Source organism: Pituophis catenifer, unplaced genomic scaffold (genome assembly GCF_029215685.1).
Source record: "Pituophis catenifer annectens isolate HBS135680 unplaced genomic scaffold, rPitCat1.0.hap2 SCAF_1, whole genome shotgun sequence".
In the NCBI taxonomy this organism is placed as follows: domain Eukaryota; kingdom Metazoa; phylum Chordata; class Lepidosauria; order Squamata; family Colubridae; genus Pituophis; species Pituophis catenifer.
In genome coordinates, this window is record NW_027256881.1 from 140,993,850 (window position 1) to 141,014,165 (window position 20,316).

At 43.7% G+C, this 20,316-nt stretch overlaps 1 protein-coding gene across 1 annotated transcript in view; it reads right to left on the reverse strand.

The window, feature by feature from the left end:
- Positions 1-5,059: 5,059 nt before the first annotated feature.
- The window catches only part of SDC1 (syndecan 1), a 43,458-nt gene continuing 28,201 nt past the window's right edge, over positions 5,060-20,316 (reverse strand). The window contains exons 2-5 of the mRNA XM_070955730.1: positions 16,751-16,838; positions 14,849-15,375; positions 14,469-14,604; positions 5,060-6,557 (exon numbers count right to left, since the gene is read on the reverse strand). Coding sequence (XP_070811831.1) covers positions 6,391-6,557; positions 14,469-14,604; positions 14,849-15,375; positions 16,751-16,838 — 918 coding nt within the window. The 3' untranslated portion in view covers positions 5,060-6,390. The remainder of the gene's footprint in view (positions 6,558-14,468; positions 14,605-14,848; positions 15,376-16,750; positions 16,839-20,316) is intronic.

The window sequence follows — 20,316 nt, forward strand, 5'->3', positions numbered from 1 at the left end:
CAGAACCTGCTGGATTTCACCCCTGCCTTGAAGGACTTCTAGTCCAACCGCCTGCTCAGACAAGAGACCTTATACCATTTCAGACAAACGGCTGTCCAGTCTCTTCTTAAAAATCTCCAGTGATGGAGCACCCACAACTTCTGGAGGCAAGCCCTTTCACTGGTTGATTGTTTTCACGGACAGGAAATTTCTCCTTAATTCTTCAGGATCTATGTTGAAGCCCCAGAGTCTTACCCACAAGCATCGTGGCCAGGATCAATGTTTTACCAATGTTCAAAAAGGAAAGCTGTGCCAGAGGTGCTGCTGATCCTCTGGCAGCTGCTACAAATGTGAGAACTGAGGTCACTGCAACCTGTTAGAAAATGAAAATGTTCAGGACTCCAGGTTTTGTCAGGCAATATTGTTTGTCTAACTAAATAGCAGCCCCATCCTTTTTTAAAAAGCAAACAAGACCGTCTCACCCCACTGGGATTGGCCCGTACCAGTTGTGCTGGCAGAGAAGGCATGCTATTGGCCCCATCAGTCTGATTATTCCAGCTGAGGGGATCCAGGAGAAGGATCTTCTCTGCTGTTGCTCCTGCTCTTTGGGACATCTTGTCCCCTGATGTGAGGTTGGCCCCAACCAACCTCACAAATCTTTTCGGAAGGACCTAAAGTTGTGGCTTTGCCGGTTGGCTCAACGCCCCAATGGGGGAACCACGCAGTGGAGGTGGTTGATTAATAACAGGTCCCTCCCTCCCCACACCACCTCTGCCCTCCTCATCAGTCCTTGCTTTTAATGTCTGATTTTAACTTTTTATGTTTTAACAGTATATGTGTAACTTATTGAGTTTCTTTAGACCATAAGCATATTTTTATCCCTTTTGGTTGTTATGTGATGGACATCACCAGAGTTATGGTTATGTAAATAATATACATTTTCTAAGAAAATAAATACAAGTGATTCTGGATCCAATTGCTTTTAATAGAAATTCCAAATTGCTTTCATTTTAGTTCCTATTTCCTGTTTGTCTTCCCCTGTGCCTTGTTTGGGAGATTACACACCTTTCTCCAGTTACTGAAAATACCTCCTTCATCCTGCCCATCCCACTGCCAAACTCTAATGGAATTTTATCAAAAGCACTCTTTGGTTGTTGTTGTTTAAACCCAAAAACAATGTTTTATAAAAAGAATCCATTGCTACATGGAGATTTATCATCTGTCCTTTCCATAAATATACAAAGTAGGTAACTTCATAAAGAGCTTTTTTCAAGCAGTGTGTCTCGTTGGCTCAAGGCAGTGTGCAACATGTTTATTATCTCTTATTTTACTTGGTTAGAAGAGGGGAAAAATTACATTGTGCCTTGATTATAGTGCACAGACAAGGACCAGACAGATTAAGGAGATTAGTTCAGATCTCAGCGTAGCAACCTAATTCACTGAGTCACTGGACCAGCCACACATCCTTACCTTAACCAATCAGTCTGTGGTGAGGAAAAAAGTGAGAAGACAAATATAAACTCTGTCTGGTGTATAATTTCTTGCAGAGCATGAAAAAAGCTAAGTAGCTTTCTTTTCACATGCATACTTCTCACATACTATCTCTCCAAACAAACAAATAAACAAAATAATTTCCAATAGCCCAGTCTTGCTCAGAAACCTGATGATTTAAAAAAACTGATTTTAGATGTTATTGTTATTAACCCCCCAAGATTAATGTTGGGCGGCATAGAAATGTGACTAAATAAATAAATACATACATACATACATACATACATACATACATACATACATACATGTGTGCTTGCCCAATATACACACATGCTTTCAATATTTATTCCTCATTTAAAACCTTTAGCAAAGAGGAACGATAAATAAGTGCATGAACTTTACTTGGTGGACCTTGGCACATTTTCTTGGTTTAGGAGTCTGCAAATATCATAATTAAAAGTTTTGTGATGGAAGCTGCAAAAGTTCCAACTTTGGCTACTATACATGTAGAAACAAATTGACTTCTCTGGGAGGATCCAGGGCAAAACTCATCAGCAATGCAAGGATGAGAACAGTGGCAATCCATTAGAACTCAGGCCAGCTGCTTGTGAATAGCATCAAGGAAGCCTTTCCAAAACTGTAAAGATATTATTTTTACAATACAGTTGCAATGCAATGCTGTTGTTGCTATGATCTGTGGTTGTAATGAAGTCAACCCAGGACAATTGTCTTTTGTCAATAGACATCCTTTTTCTGTAGATGTATACTTAGGAACTACTGATAGAAATAGGCATCCTTTCTTCTCTGAGAGTTTAGTGTTTTTATTTTGTTGACATGTCAACTGCAGGAATCCCAAGGAACCATTTTCTAGGGCAGATACACACCCTTATTGCCATTATTTTACAGAACAATTTATCATTAAGGAATGTTTAAGAAAAAATGCCTGATTCGGGTGTCATGATGTACATGTTTTGGACTATGACTTATACAGATCTGATAAGAAGTGGTGTCCAAAACAACTGGAGGACATCAGGCTTCCTATTTCCATTCTGGCAAGATCAGTAAACAATCTCAGATATTTTATGCATTAGCAAGTTTTAGCCTTTGGCTGGGAATGGTTGCTACAGCAAACAGACTATGACAGCAAAGGTGGATGTGTGTAAAAGAATGAAAAAAACCCCACCCCTAATTCAGAAAACTACTTCTTAAGCTGATGATGTTCAACATCGTAGTTTGGGTACCATTTTCCCATACTCATTTTCATAGCTGTGGTTAACATGCGACAGACTAATGCTTACTTGTGAAAAAACCACAACTGGTCTTTAAATTGTGCAACTTATTAAACCAGTAAGTGCTAAGATAGGCTAAAGAGAATAGATGGATTTTGCAACTTTTGAATATCTAAACCTTATGTCCCCTATTATTTTTTTCTGGCTTTAGCTTTGCACATTTTACTATGAATTGTGACAGTCGGCTATGAGTACAGGATGACCAAAAAAAAAAAAAAAAAATCACAGTAGCAAAGCAAGGGGACAACCAACAAAGAGGCAAACAGCACCAAATGTTAATGGCAGTAATCAAGCCAGCTTTCTCCTGAACTTCATGTTCTTTGAAATAATAACATCTAGTATGGTGGTTGACCACACAAATATAGCCATTTTGTTCCTTGTCTTAGAGCAATGACTGGGATGGGGGCAGATTTTTTAGCAAACTTGACCGTAAGCTTCATAAAATCACTCCAAAGAAAAAGCTAAATTCTGTGCATGAGCAAATGAAACAGAAAATTTCAACCTTAGAAATGCTACTCATAACATCTTTGTTTCAAACAGAAATGCTATCCAATCACTATCGATGCGCGTAGCCCCTGTACGGATCTAAATGACCGAGTGAACGAACGTTGGGTAAGAATTGGAGGAAAAAAGGTTATGAAATTGCTGCGAAAAGGTAGAGTAAAACATCTGGAATTATTCTGCAGTTATTTCATAAGTTTTTTGCAAGCAAAAAAAAAAAAAAAAACCCTGAAAACTTCACAGAAAAGTCCAGTAATTTGAAGTGGGACAATTGCACATGAACATATACCCAAAACAAAATCCTCATGTTAAAGGACCCCAAGTGTCATTTTTTAAAATAAGTTTTGCCCCATACAGTTGAGTTATCTCACTTCAATTTCTCATCAAATACTTAAAAAGATAATTTCAGGCTAGAAATGGACAATCAGACCACCTCTTACAGAAGAATGCTACCAGGCTAGTCCTACTGTATTGCAATATAGAATTTTGTTTATTACTCACCACCACACAAACCCCCATCCATAAAGTTAGTAATTACATAGCTCCTACAGCAAAGTTTTCCCAGGGCAGAAGATCAGTTGTTTTTGCACAGGTCTTCATTCCTACTCAAGAGTTCATACCATCCCTTAGAAATATTCAAACGGACCATTAAGTCTCCCTCATAATAGACCTTTACATCTTCCCTCACACTAGAAATAAGTCTCTGCAAATTGTCTGTCTTTAACAGGAAGCTGATTTCAGAGTATGACTAAGGTAGGATAAGCGTGTGCTCATTTTGACCAATATTCTGCCCTTTATATCTATGGAGATTCTCCATCATCCAGGTCACGGTTGTCCCAAAGGTGCTTTTCCACAAGGCAACTGAGAACTTTCTCGGTTTATTTATTTTTTTCCCCTTTGAAAACGTTTCACTTCTCATTCAAGAAAGGCAACTTTGGGACAATATTCTATCTTGTTTTTTAATGCCCAGATTGCATATTTTTCAAATAGTTCTAAATGCTTCTTAATCAATCCATCTCGAGACAGCCCAGAAGGAAGCCATTGCTTTTTCCACTAAATGGAAGCATGCACATTTTTAGATGCATTTAAGTCAACCAAGGTAATCAGGAACAAGCATGCAAGGATCCTTGTATTCTAAGTCCCCCCACCTCTTTCCCAAATAACCTTGCAATTCAAAACATGTGGGAAAAAAAGTCAAGTAGAAAATGAGTAGAAAAACGTTTTTCAGGCAAATGACATGAGACAAATTTATTTTGATCGACTGCCTTTTTATTGCATGTGTATGGTTGTGGAATACAAAACAAAACAAAAATCAGCAATTGATTTTACTTTTTAGTTTCAAGATTCTATTTTCAAGCTTGACCATTAAAAAAAAAAAAAACACATGAGTTTTATTCTTTGCCTGAAAAAGAAAAGCGTTTCCTATGTCTGAGAAAGTCAATGATCATATTTTCCATACATAAAAAGGACACGTCACTTAAAACTTCACCATATAGTTTCTTGGTACTTAAGAAGCTGACAGCCTGTTTTCACTCACTGAAGCTTGTAACCCATCAAGGGTCTTTCCAGCATGAAGAGATAAGAAAGGCACCAACTGTGCAGTGGGCAGCAACTCACAATTATGCTCCTTCTGAAATATTTACTCCAGTTTAGCATTACATTTTTCCTCACAGTGCACTAGTGTAGCCCCATCCTTTTATCTAAACTTTGCTAGAAGCAGAAAAATATATTGCAAACCAAAAAAAAATGATGAAACAAAGAGCCTAAATTGGATGCAAGTGTTTTCTTATAAACCCAAAACCTCTACAAAACATTGCGGTATAGATTATTCACATCCATATCCTCCTCCTGTGCATTATAGAAATAATACGTCTATGCTTCTTTATTCTAAACAGAAATTTGCCTGCTAGGAGAGATCATCGTCTTTTCCAAACACGGCGAACACGTTTAAATACTGGTTCAGAAGTGCCAACATTCATTGATTTGGTCCCAGTGATACAAAACCGAGCCATCACCTCCCGACATTAAATTTGGGACACCACAACAGTGATGAAGGCACACAATCCATTCTTACCTCCCTCTTCTACACAGAATAATTTCTGAAGATCTTTGAACTTCAAAATCTCTTAATGTTCTTGGCTGGACTGAGATAAAAGTCATCACCCATGTACATATTCCCCTAGGCCCCGCATGCCAAAAAGGTGCGCTCCCTGAATTCCTACTGCAAACACCAATCTAATAGGATTCTAATCCCTGGGATTTGGCAGAGACAGGAATCCTCATTAGCCTTGGCATGCTTTATCCTGTAAGTTGCAGGCCACCCCTGGCATTCTAGGTATTATGCGAGAGAAGTTTCAAGGTGGCAGTGTTGAGAAGCCATTATAAAAAACTCAGTGCAGAAGAGGTAGAAAAAAAGTACTGGTCCTGATGCTAGGACTTGGTGTGGGGGTTTTGTGCAGCGAGCAGCAGAGATATTGCAGTAAGATCAAAAGAAGAGGAAAAGGGTGAACGTCTTAAATATCTACTTCCCTAGGAGTTGCTTCAGAATTTGAAGCATCGGTGATACACCATTTCTCCCACTGAGCTCTAGTGGAATCATACTTCTGTTAGAGAACTCCACCTCTCTGGTCAGATCTGTAACTTTTCAGGTGGACTTCCCACGCTATTGGCTTATTCATTCAGGGAGTTAGCATTAATGGCCGAAATGGGGAAAATAACTGCCGAAAGCCACACCATTGTCTTTAAAAAGATTATTTTCTAAAATGTGGCTAGCCAATTTTGCTTGGGGGGGGTTGGGGGTTAATCTCTGACAACACACATATTGTACCATACGAATTCCTCGGTGCGTTTGTAAGACATCAAGACTATATATATATACAGCTGATTCCTTATCTCCCCCTAGGAGTCCTTAGACAAGATAGGAAGTCCCACTTTACAGGTAATCTTTTGTGCAAGAAAGCAGGTAATTATTAATCCCGATTGACTTTGGAGAAATTATAGTTCCCAATGGCAAGGAGGCAGAGCCTTAGATTCAGTCTTATGGCTTTTAGTTTTCCCCCCTTTTAAATTGCAGCGAGAACTCATGATGTCCAGGAATAAGAAAACGGTCTTTAGTTTTCGCTCAGTGTATTCATGCATAGAATTCTTCTTGCTTGTGTGGTTTTTGATAGCCTCCATTTGATTGTTTTGGCTCATCCAATGAATAACTTCCTTCATCTTTTTTCTTCATTCTATATAGCATGAATGCAACTAGGAATCCAGCAAATAGTAAGCCTACGAGTCCACCAGCGATGACTCCTGTGGGAAAAAGAAAAGGATAACGTTTACATTTGCAAGATAGGGCCAAAGTGGAAAGAGAGGTTGTTCTAACCTCTGAGGGAGATTACTGGCAAATGATATCATCAAGGAAATTGTGTATACTGAATTCGAACAGATAAAGCAATCTAAACAGCTTTTTTCCCCCATATCCTCAAAAGCAACCTCTGTTTATGGTAAAAGTATTTTCAATCGACTTTTGTGCAGATCTTTATGATCCTTAAAATAATTCTAGGATCTTTAACATATGAACATTTGCTTCAGAAGCCACTAGTTTCTCTGTCTCAGCTGACTTCTGTGGTTCATGATTTGCCAGGCTCCAGGTATTAGAGAAGGTATAAACATATTGTTATGAGAAAGTTCACATCAGACCCACGATACTCTTCATGATACATTCTTAGAAGTCATTGCAAGGGAAGGGAAGGGAAGGGAAGGGAAAGGAAGGGAAAGGAAAGGAAAGGACACCCACAACATTAGAGTTATATTTTAATTAATTGGCTCTACAAATAATCTAGCTCAGTGGTTCTCAACCTTCCTAATGCCGCGACCCGTTAATACAGTTCCTCATGTTGTGGTGACCCCCAACCAGGGGTGGGTTCTAATTTTTTTTACTACCGGTTCTGTGGGCGTGGCTTATTTTGTGGGCGTGGCTTGGAGGTCATGTGACTGGGTGGGTGTGGCTAGCTGGTCATGTGACCGGGTGGCCATGGCTATGTGTATAGGGACTACTCAGAGGGCTGAAAAAAGTCATTTCTGACAGGTCCTCGCACTTTTGACTGGTCCTCACACTTATGACCATCCTCACATTTATGCCCGTGCAGCATTCTTAACAACCATGTCACTCATTTCACAACTGCTTCTCTTCACCATGGTGACAAGATAGGGCAAAAACGTAAAATGTGAGGACAGTCATAAGTTCGAAGACTGGTCAAAAGTGCGAGGACCAGTCAGAAATAACTTTTTCAGCCCTCTGAGTAGTCCATATGCATAAAAGGATACAGCAATAGAGAGGGATGAAGGAAGGGAAGGGAAATTAGAGTAGGAGTGAGGGTAAGAGAGGGAGGAAGAGAGGAGGAGAAGGAGAAAGGAAGAGGAAGTAGGGAGAAGAAGAGGGTGAAGAAGAGAAAGTAAGAAGGAAAGAAAAGAGAGAGGTGGTAGGTTTGAGGAGAAAGATTGCTGTACAATAAAAAAGATGAAAGGGAAGAAAGCCAACCCAAAAAAATATAAAGATATTAAGATAAAGAATGAATTGTTAAACTTTAAAGAATAAAAGAGAACAAATATGAATAAATAACAATAATTAGAAACACACATACAAACATACAACGTATTTTCTTTGAACAGAGTATTTGGCCGGTTCATAAATTTAAACAGTGTTTAGTCATTTCAATTAAATTTACAATTTCTATATTTCCTTTTTGCCATATTTATTCCTCATCTATTTTTTTAAAAAACCAATATTACCCTTCATCCTCATCTCTAATCTTAATCAAATTCAATTTTTCCCTTCTATTCTATATTATACCCCTTCCCATTGTCATCTATTTATTTATTTATTTATTTATTTAATTAAATTTTTATACCGCCCTTCTCCAAAATAGGACTCAGGGCGGTGCACAGCCAAGGTAAAAACAAGACATATATACAAACATGGTGAATCTAAAAAAAAAAAAAAAAAAAAAAAAAAACTATTTAAAATAATTAAATGTTTTGGCCGAATTAAAACCATTTCCAATTTAAAATCAATTTAAAAATTAAAAAATTTGGTCAAGCCAGCCCAGCTTGTTGGAATAAATAGGTTTTTAGGGCCCGACGAAAAATCCGGAGGTCTGTTATTATGCGTAATTCTGGGGGGAGGGTGTTCCAGAGGGTAGGCGCCACCACAGAGAAGGCTCTCCCCCTGGGGGTCGCCAGCCGACATTGCCTGGCGGACGGCACCCTGAGGAGGCCCACTCTGTGTGAGCGTACTGGCCGGTGGGAGGCTATTGGTGGCAGAAGGCGGTCTCGTAAGTACCCCGGCCCTAAGCCATGGAGCGCTTTAAAGGTGGTCACCAACACCTTGAAGCGCACCCGGAAGACCACCGGGAGCCAGTGCAGCTCGCGCAGGAGAGGTGTCACGTGGGAGCGCCTCGTCGCCCCCATGATCCCCCGCGCGGCCGCGTTCTGGACCAGCTGGAGCCTCCGGGTGCACCCCAGGGGGAGCCCCATGTAGAGAGCGTTGCAGTAGTCCAGGCGGGAGGTGACGAGGGCCTGAGTGACTGTGCGTAGGGAGTCCCGATCTAGAAAGGGACGCAACTGGCGTATCAGGCGAACCTGATAAAAAGCCCCCCTGGCCACGGCCGTCAAATGATCTTCCAAGGACAGCCGTGCGTCCAGGAGGACGCCCAAGTTGCGAGCCCTCTCCGTGGGGGCGAGTGATTCACCCCCAATAGTCAGCGATGGCGTCAGCTGGCTATATCGGGACGCCGGAAGCCACAGCCACTCGGTCTTGGAGGGGTTGAGTTGGAGCCTGTTTCTCCCCATCCAGGCCCGCACGGCCTCCAGGCACTGGGACAACACTTCAAGGGCATCATTGGGGTGGCCTGGGGTGGAGATATACAGCTGGGTGTCATCAGCGTATTGATGGAACTCCACCCCGAAGCCACGGATGATCTCACCCAGCGGCTTTACATAAATGTTGAACAGAAGGGGCGAGAGTACCGACCCTTGTGGCACCCCACAAGCAAGGTGCCTCGGGGTCGACCGCTGCCCCCCTGTCAACACAGATTGCGACCGGTCGGAGAGGTAGGAGGAGAACCACCGCAAAACGGTGCCTCCCACCCCCAACCCCGCCAACCGGTGCAACATGATACCATGGTCGATGGTATCAAAAGCCGCTGAGAGGTCTAACAGGACCAGGATAGAGGAATGACCCCTATCCCGGGCCCTCCAGAGATCATCCACCAATGCGACCAATGCCGTTTCCGTGCTGTGCCCAGGCCGGAAGCCGGACTGGAGCGGGTCTAGATAGACAGCTTCATCCAGGTACCGGGGAAGCTGTTGCGCCACCACACTCTCAACAACCTTCGCAACGAAGCGAAGGTTGGAGACTGGACGATAGTTAGCCAAAACAGCCGGATCCAGAGAGGGCTTCTTGAGGAGGGGCCTCACCACCGCTTCTTTCAAAGCGGCCGGCAGGACCCCCTCACCCAAAGAAGCGTTAACAATCATCTGGAGCCAGCCTCGCGTCACCTCCCGGGAGGCCAGTACCAACCAGGAGGGACACGGGTCCAATAAACATGTGGTCGCGTTCAGCCGTCCCAGGATCCTGTCCATGTCCTCGGGAGTCACAGGATCGAACTCCCCCCAGATAACACTCTCAAGACCTGCCTCAGTCATCCCGTCCGGACATACCCAGTCAGAGGCCAGCCCCTCTCGAATCTGAGCGATTTTGTCATACAGATATTGCACAAAATCCTCAGCTCGACCCTGCAAGGGGTCATCCCGCACTTCCAGATGGAGGAGGGAGCGGGTCACCCTAAACAGGGCGGCTGGGCGATTATCTGATGACGCGATAAGAGCGGCAAAATAGCTAGTTTTCGCCGCTTTTATCGCCACTAGGTAGGTCTTAATATGAGACCTCACCCGTGTTCGGTCAGATTCGGAGCGGCTGGTCCTCCAGCTACTCTCCAGGCGTCTTTTCCGGCGCTTCATCTCCCTAAGCTCCTCGGAGAACCAAGGAGCTAGGTGAGTTCGGTGCCGGGTCAGAGGCCGCAAAGGCACGACTCGGTCCAAGGCCCCGGCAGCCGCACTGTCCCAGGCGGCCACCAGGTCTTCCGCCGAGTCATGAGCCAGAATCTCAGGAAATGGCCCAAGCTCCATCTGGAACCTGTCAGGGTCCATCAGGCGCCTGGGGCGGAACCACCTTGTCGGTCCCGCCTCCCTGCGGCAGGGTGCAGCGGTTAGAAAGTCCAGTCGAAGGAGCGAGTGGTCAGACCATGACAAGGGTTCGATGACTATATCCCCTATATCAAGGCCACTCAACCACTGACCAGAGACAAAAACTAAGTCCAGAGTGTGTCCCCCTGTGTGAGTGGGGTCATGAATTAACTGAGTAAGGTCCATGGCCGTCATGGAAGCCATGAACTCTCGAGCCACCTCAGACGTTTCACCGATGGATGGCAGGTTAAAGTCCCCCATGATGGCAAGTCTGGGGGTAGCCACCGCCACCTCGGCTATAACGTTAAGGAGCTCGGGCAGGGCCGTTGCCACGTGGCAGGGAGCCAGGTACGTGACCAACAAGCCCATCTGTACTCCATGACCCCACTTCACAAAGAGGGACTCACATCCGGCTATCTGTGGAACAGTGGTCTCCCTTGGATCTAGACCTTCCTTTATAATAACCGCCACCCCCCCCGCCCCTGCCCTGAGCCCTCGGTTGATGAAATGCACGGAAGCCTGGTGGGCATATATCCACGAGGGGGACTCCCCCCTCATGGCCCAACCAGGTCTCCGTAATGCCCGCCAGGTCCGCCTCCCCCTCCTGAATAAGATCGTGAATGAGGGGGGCTTTATTAACAACGGACCTGGCATTGCACAGCATCAGCCGGAGGCTCTGGCCCTGAGAATCTGGACAGCCTGGGGAACAAGAAAAGCATTGGGGGCCGGAGTGCGCAATCGCTCTAAGATAGCGAGTGCGCATTCCCCGCACATGATATGGTCCCCAGCTTCCGCCATATCTGCCCCTCCCACTCACTATGCTGATGGAACAGCCCTCTTCAAATCGAACTCCAACCCCCTCCCCGACCTCCGGTTCTGCGTCCCTAGTGTCGCAGCCCTTCGCTAAGGCTGGTCTTGAACCCAGTGGATTTCCCCCAGAACCCACCCTAATCCCCCCCGAACCCCTTAAAATTTTTGTTAAAAACCCACTAAAAAACCCACTTAAAAAACCCCTCAAACTCTTCTTAGCCGCATGCCATCTCTCGGGGCTCCAACGCCCGTCATCAAGATAGGCCCTCGATAACGAAGAGGGCCAAGCCTGCGAGAGGGGGGAGTCTCGCAGGGCACGAAGGTCATTCCCCGAATACATCAACGTCAAGGGAGGTGATAATTCATGGCCAATAGCCAGGGGCCAATTTGATGTTAACACAGTCAGAAGGAGTGGAATGCCAGATTTCAATAGAGTTCCATTGGAGCATGTGAGACCTCAGTGCCCTCTCACGGCAATGGCGGGAGTAAAATGCTGTTTCGATCCGGCAGGGGTGACCCAGCCCCCCTCTCACGGCGGCTGGTCAACCACGATCGTCCAGAAGGCCGGAATTGAGACAGTAGTTATAGACCCACTCCACCACGACTTGAATCCCCAGATGTAAACCTCCATTCAATGGAGGGAAAGAATGGGATCAGGTCAGTCCACAAAGTCCAAGCAGGCTCAAATAGCGGAGATCATAACCGTCATTACCTCCGGGGAGGTCAAGATGGCACCTAGACCTGGAGATGAATTGTTCAGCAGGCATACCCAGCATGACATCACCACATACAGGGGGGGGGGGAGAGCGAAAAGGAGAGCAGAGGCAACAAACTCCATAGGGGGAAAACCCCTCAGTCATAGTCCAGCTCTCCCCTACCCCTCCCAGATCTTCTTTGCAGCCATGCTGCTTGCCTCGCCCAACCTCGCCCAGCCTCCATAAGTCCACATGGAGGCCTCTGGGATGACCGAGGGGCCAAAACAACGCCCCACGGTCACCCAGGAGATCCAAAACGGCCAGTGAGCGGCTGCCAACCTCTCCGACGCTCCCACGCACCAAACTATGGCGGCTTCTTTCTTGTCCCGGCGGCCGCCATTTCCACGCTGCCAGCATCGCCGTCGCCGCCGCTGCCAGCCTCCCCGTCCCTACCTCGCCCCCCCCTCCGCCCCTAGCACATGTCCAGGGCGGATTGGGTTGGCGAGGATCCCAGCGAGGGTGCTGCATCGCCGCCGCCGCGGCGCCGGCGCCGTCATCCTGGCTCTGCCGCCTTCGCAAGGAAAATCCGCCGCCGCCCTCCTCCTTCGGGCCGCTCTCGCCGTCCTACGGTCTCCGCAAGCCTCAAGGACACTCTAAGAGGCCGGAGACCCCTCAACAGAGAGCCCCAACACTCCTCCAGCTGGGCCAGGGCTGCAGCGGTCGAAATTCAGCCCTCCAGAGGCCCCCTGGAGCCATAATCACCCCCCCGAGGATCACCCGGATCACAGGGAAGCTGCCATCTTGCGCATGCGCAGAATCAGAATTTTTATATCCATCCTCACATTGGTTAATTATGTAATATTACAGTTGTTTAATATGAATTCAACATTTTAATATAAATCAATTAGTTATATAACTACCTTTTTTGTATATTAATCAATATGAACATGAATATTCCAATTATTTCCATGCAATCCAATTTCTTACAAATCAATTAATTATATTTACCAATAATAATAAACCAAATAATTTCCCCCATATATTCCTCCAAACCACAACTTAACCATTTCTGCTTTCAACACAACACAATATACAATTAATAGTATCTCAATTATTACAATTCCCTAGTTAAATAGAGCTTTTTTTCTTTTGTGTTTTAAAATCTCCTCTTTTTCCCTAAATTTCCCGTTGTTTGCACCTACCTTTTTTGGTGAGGAAAAAGAAATCTGCCTGCCTAATTTTCCAACGTGCAAAGCCAACAGCCTGCTTTACTTTCTCTTTTGTTTTTCAGTATAGCTAGGGGGAAAAAAATCTGCACTCTTTCCAAGCAAGCAGCAGAGCTCTGAGCAAAACAGCTGAGAGCAAATCAGCTGGGGGTCAGGAGCCGATCTAAGCAAGGGCCAATTAGCCTATGCTGAAGCTCCGGGGGCCAATAAAATTACAAAAAAACACCGAACCCATTTGTTAAATTGCTGGCTCCCCCGCCCCTCGCCCACCACTATTTATTGGCAATAAATAGTGGTGCGGAGGGGCGGGGCAAGCCAGCAATTTAACAAAGGGTTCGGCTGCACCACTGGCTCTAGGGCGGCCCTTTGAAGCCCCTTGGCAAGAATTTAAAGAGTTTTTTTTCCTCTAGCCATCGGAGGCAGCAATAGATGGGGAGTGGGCGGGGTAAACGAACAGCCGGTGATCCAACAGAGCAGAGAGTGAGGGTGAGTGAAGGCGTGGGGGGGGGGAGAGAGGGTTTTGGCGACCCCTGTGACATGGCCGTTCGACCCCCAAAGGGGTCGTGACCCCCAGGTTAAGAACCGCTGATCTAGCTGCATAAAGGTGTGTGATTTCCTTTTGAATACACCTATATCTGAGCCAGATAAAAGATTTTATCTAGCTAGATTTTGGCTTTAAAATCCATGACCAAGACCAACAAGTTGAGAGCATCTTTAAACTCTGTTGTAATGCCCTGCAGTAACTGTCACATTCTGTCAGAAATAATGTCCATTATAGACATTGATAGAAAACAATTAATATTATACAGAAACAGTGTGGGCTGTTCAGCCATGAATGTAAACCAATGTATTGAACATACGTAAGTTTATATGGAAGGTTGGTGCATTTCAATATATAGAAATACATACATCCCATTCAGATACATACATATACATTTGTATATACATAAATACTAGACCTATGCAATATTTGAGTTTCAGTTCCCAAAAGGTGTTTCAGTACTTGCAGGAGCATGAATTTAGTAGATCTACAGATATTTAAAACAATGGTGTCTTCTCTCGGGGTTATGTAGCAGGTTTGAGAGGGTAGGGCCAACTACCTGACCTTGGAAAAACAACAGCTTTAAAGAATTGTAGATAGGTGGCATATTTGTATCTCCATGCATTGCTCCAAATATATTTTTGGAACTAAATCTGAAGGTGCTGCACAGTCCTAATACACCCCAAAACAAACACAGGCCTACCTCCTAGTACTTCTTTCCTGTCCATTAATCCTTCAGATTTTGCATCCTTGGCTTCTGTATCGGCCATCCTATTTTCTGTTTCAACATCCTTTGCATTCATTTGATTTTCCTCATGTGTTGAAAATATAAAATCTCCCTGTTTGGAACAAAGAGGCATAAATGATGTTATGTTTCAAAGCACCTATGTTTTAAATACACACCCATGTATCCCAAGGGACCCAGGACTGTGTCCACGTTTCAAAGCCCACATCTAAAACAGTTAAAATTATAATATGTATCAGGAGTAACTGATAACTAAGAAGTGACAAAAGGACTAGCAAAAGTATTCCAAAGCACTTGTATTCCAAAATACTGCAGTCAATAATTTAGCTTATTCTTACCAGATCACCAGAACCATTTTCTTGGAAGATACCATTTTCAGGTAGAGGAGAGTTATCCATTAGAGCAGTAGAAGACACTATAGTGGGTAGGGCACTATTCAAATTTCTCTCACTTTCTGGCACAATGCCAAGCGAGTGTGTTTCGTCGATATTAGCTTCGTCTTGAATATCAATGAATTTGACTGTGCTAGCAGCACGAGAAGTCGTAATTCTGGCTGTGGAAACATGATGCGCTACTGGGATGCTTGTTGTCAACACAGCAGGTTTTGTTGTGTCTGGCTCCATAACTGAGTCAAAGTCTTCGAGGGTTACTGGTGGCTCCTTGGATACGAAAGCAATATCTGGAAACCCAGGTATGCTTGCTGTAGAGACCGGTGCTGTTGAATAATCTTCCGCAGGGCTATCTGTTACTTGAACCTTCGTTTGAGTATCTCTCAAGCTGGTAGAAACTTCAGGCATCAGAGAAGTATTTGTGCTTTCTTGTAATGGAACATTGTAGGCAATCACTTCATCCTCTATCGGCGAACCTAACATCAAAATTAATTTTAATCAGGATTCGAAAATAAAGTATAATGCTACAATAAGAGAAACTTTGGCCAAATAGTCTGAAGAATTCCACCCCACATTTTTAATAATCCCACTTGATGTCATCCTAATGTTCCTTACCAATGCTGCAAAAACACTTCTGTTCCTTTGTATTTTAAGACATTACAAGCCTTGGCAACATTTATTTGCTAAAATGAGACCTGCCAGATTAAACAAAGCCTACCTAGCCCACTCTTTTGTGTTACAATGTCTTCCCAGATGCCTCCAAAAGGCTTACAAAAAGAATATGAGGATGACAGTCCTTTGTCACTACTCCTTCCTAAGCAGTTCCATTTTAAGGAATACCTTCTTTGATTTATGGACTCTACAAGGTGGGCCAGACTAAGAAACAAATGTCATGTAGGTCAGCACTACTTTTACTTTAAGAGTTATAGTAGCAGAATCTTGTGAGTCTGAATGTGCTCTTCCCCTTCCCTCATTTTATCTTTGTGTGAACTAGGGAGGGGCTTGTCTGAGATGTTTTCTCAAATTAGTTTCTCAGCCCAGGCTGAAGTCCCTCTTATCTGACCATTGCCTTGGCAGAGCTCTTTCCCCTCTTGTTTAATGCAATTCTCTTTGCCCTCTAAAACAGGGGTCCCCAACCTGTGGTCCGTGGCCTAGTAGTGTAATTGCCACTGGGCCGTGTGAGGGGCCAGCCAGTGCAGTGCCTCTGTGCGTGCATACGGCCCCACTTGCGCTCAAGTTGTTGTGGGTGCTCCCAGCCCTTGTGCTGTCGCTGCAAATGTCGTGTGCGCTCATGTGCGCACACGCACACACACACACACACGCACATGCACTTTTCCCTCCCACAAAATCATCCCTTTTCCCCCTCCCCCTACTCTGGGCTGCCAACCTGGAAAGGTTAGGGAATTCAGCTCTAAAAGGACAGAAGTGTATCATCTTTTCTGAGCTGTGGGCAGTACTAAACCTCAATCTCCTTTCATATAACACTTAAATTATAGTGTTTATATTTATATTTTCTTCAACCTTCTAGTTAATAGGCTTCCTTTATATCACATTTTTAAGATGCAGCTAGAGAGCGTCTATGGGGATTTCTAGGCGATGCTTACTTTTATTATGAGTCAGGAGCAAACATGGCCTCAGGTTGTACAATTCGGATTTATTATAAGGTAGCATACAACCATAGAGAAATTCAGCAACTGGAAGCTTTATCCAGTATGAATTTATTTAATCCCCTTTCCAAATTTTCTGAAGCGGTAATCATTATTGCTCTCCTGGCAACAAATGTTAATTCCCTATGTTAACACTTAAGCAAGAGGGTTTTTTTGCAATAGAAGAACAAAGAACCAAGCATACCTACACCTGATGATAAACCAGAAAATGAATCATCGTCATCTCCAGATGAATCCTGGTCCTCAGGGGGTAGACTGATGTCCATTGGTTGCTTTAGAATAGAAAATCAATATATTATATATATTAGAATATATTTAGCTAACTGAACAGACCACATGACTAAGTACTAATTAAAAGCTGATCATTATGCTGGCTAGGATGCAAGATTTTATATTGCCCCTCTCATGGACCTTGCACATAGCACACCTGTATTTTTTTCTGGAAAGACAGCCTACTATTCCTTACTGTATTGTGGATGCACATAATATAAACGCTTGGAGAAGAAAATAAGTCAAAGGCCATACTATGATGATTCAACATTAAAAAAAAATATCAACTTTACTCTTGGCTCAAGCCATTCAAACTCCGCTTTGCATGCTATAGGCTATAAAGTGAAGGTTCATCCATGGCCACAGTGAAGAATAATTAAAATTATCCTACTTGAAATTCTATAGCACAGACATTTTTTGCATTTGATTTTCAATGATATATCTACAGTTAGTCTTTTACTTACAACCATTTGTTTAGTCACCATTTCAAGTTACAATAGCACTGAAAAAAAGTGACTTACAATTGGTTTTCACACTTACAACCGTTGCGGCATCCCCATGGTCATATGAACAAATTTTGGGTGCTTGTCCACTGGCATGTATTTATGATGGTTGCACTGTCCATGGGACATGCGATCACCATTTGCAACCTTCCCAGCCAGCTTCCAACACACAAAGTCAATGGAGGAAGCCAGGCTCGCTTAACAACCACAATTCACTTAACAACTGCAATGATTCATTTAACAACTGTGGCAAAAATGTCAAAAAATGGGGGCAAAACTCACTTAACAACTGCCTGGTTTAGCAACAGAAATTTTGTTAGCAACAGAAATACATAGAAGTCAGGCATTCATAGGATTCAGAACCATCCAGAACCATGCATATTTTTGTGTGTGTGTGTCAGTGGTGGGTTGGGACCGGTTCTATAGAACCGGTAGTAAAACCGGAGGGAGGCTCCGCCCACCCATCTCAACGTCATCAAAACCCTTCTGCGCATGCGTAGAAGAGTATGTGCACGCGGCCCTGTTGTGAACCGGTAGTAAAGGTAAGTAGAACCCATCCCTGGTGTGTGTGTGTTTAACTGTGCATATGCACGAATGTGGGTATTCTGTAATGGTTTTCCTTTTGTTCCCTTTAGCCTGAGATGTTTTTTAGATATCAGAGAAGCCCAAGAACAATCAATTGTCCTGGGTTTGTTTCTGGAGCAAGGATCTAAGCAATTAGCCCTTCTACATGTTGATGGATCTTACATTATGATGGAGATGGGCCTCTTTCAACAGGGGCCTGAGATAACCCACAGAAAGCTGTTCCTATACTGCTACCATTAAATATCACACAAACTTTTGCCAACATTTAATCTATTTCCTTAAATAATTGTGTGGCGAAATTCTTTAACAGCATTAGCCCAACTATAGATGAAACATAAAGCCACAGAGCCTTACAAATCATACTCTGGTTCTTCCACACTAGAACAGCGTCATTACAATAAAGCTCTCATAAAATGACCAACATATCTCTTAAAATCTCTACTGAGGTCGACCACCTTCCAATATAGATCATAAGAAGAAAATATTAGGAAGAATGAAAACACCTTTTAGAAACATAAGCCATTGCAGGCTGGGGAATTCTGGGAGTTGAAGTCCACAAGTTGCTGAGGGGACCCCTGATCTAATCTAATCTAAAGAGCCACTTGTAGACCTTTAATATTACTTTCCTACAAATAAAGTAACATTACCCAATAACTTTGCTCCCCTCACACTGATAATATTAAGCCTAATCCCCATCATATCTTCCCCTCATGTATTTTATACCAAAAGTTATTTAATACCCCCAGATCTCTCTGAATGGGTATGAACTGGTCTGCATGAATAACTTGAGATAACAGCCACAATGCAGCCACACTGACCAAAGTCATTTTTTGGGAAGATGGGCAGCATAAAAATTTAATTAGTAAAAATAAATACAACTTTGGCTAGCAACTGTGAAGCAGTAGCTCTATATTCCCTTTGGGCCTCTCCATACAATGTTCTTCAGAGACACACATGTGCAGAGCCATCTTATCTATATTGCTTGATTGTATATTTCCATTCTGCTTTAAGTTATGTCAGCAGGTCACTGAAATTGTTTTTCCACTTGTAAAAGAACAGCAGGATTAATAATTTCTTTCTCTCCACAGAGAAATCAAGTTAGCCATTAATAATTTACCTACCTGCCATTAAGAAAGAAAAGTTGGAGATGGAATGAAATGCAAGTATTCCTAGTAGCATGTTTGTGCTTTCTGCACTAAGCTATCTATGCAGAAAATACCTCAGAGAGAATGCAGAGAAGAGCATTGAAGATGACAAGAGGCTAAATCATATGATCAGTGATGGGCTCCAAATTTTTTAACAACTGGTTCTCTGCCCTAATGACTGGCTGGGTGGGCGTGGCTGAGTGGACATGGTTCATGTGATTGAGTGGGTGTGGCCAACTCTAGGTCACTTGTGTGGGTGGTACCTGGATGGGACAGGCAGGATTGGGGAGAGAATCCAGGGATCTCCGGTAGGCGGAGGGGAGGAAAGAAAGATGGAACCTCTCTGTGTGTGTATGTGTGCATGTGTGTGAGAGAGAGAGGGGGAGAGAGAGAAATGGCCGAAAAACAGCCAAAGGCCCAAAAACCGGGCGGGGTGGGGTCAGGCGGTGGTCCGATTTGCTGGTTCTCCGAACCGTGCACAATCGGAACAATCGGTTCAGGCGAACCAGTCCGAACCAGCAGCAGCCCACCTCTGCATATGATGAACAAATGAGGGAATTAGGTATGTCTAGTCTAACAAAGACAGCAGTCCTTCAGTACTTGGGGGCTGTAATAGTCTGTCCACTATTTAGAAAAAAGAGTAAAGTAAAATAAGTAAAAAATTAATGGGACAATAACAGTAATAGTGAATAGTGACCAATAGATTGGTTATGAACACTAAGACTGAATGGAAGATTGAAAACTTCATCTTTGGCATAGAAGGACACTGGTACTAGCCTGGCCTCTGTGGTGGACTGGGGAATCCTGGGAGTTGAAGTCCACACATCTTCAAGTTGCCACAGTTGAGAAGCATTGCTATAAATCATACCACTCTCAACTATAGGTTGCTGGAAAACTTAAGAGGCCAACAGCTTGGCTGCAGTACCTCCTGCCAGCAGTTTTATTCAATAGCAGAATTTCCCCACCTGATATGGTCATTAATCAGGTTTACATCTTTTAAATGAAGCCAGTAAATTAATTTTCAGGCAACGTATCATGCATGGACATGATTTTTTTCTTTCATCCGAGAAACAAACCTACAGAATGAAGCTTTGAAAAAAAAGCAGATTTGAATGAATTATTTGGAGCATCACCAATTCCAATCCCAGCACAAAACGCACAGGAAACCATTTACTTTTGAATGACTCCTATCCTAATTAAAAGTAAGAAACTGCAAACACTATTCGATTTTAATTTTACTATCCACA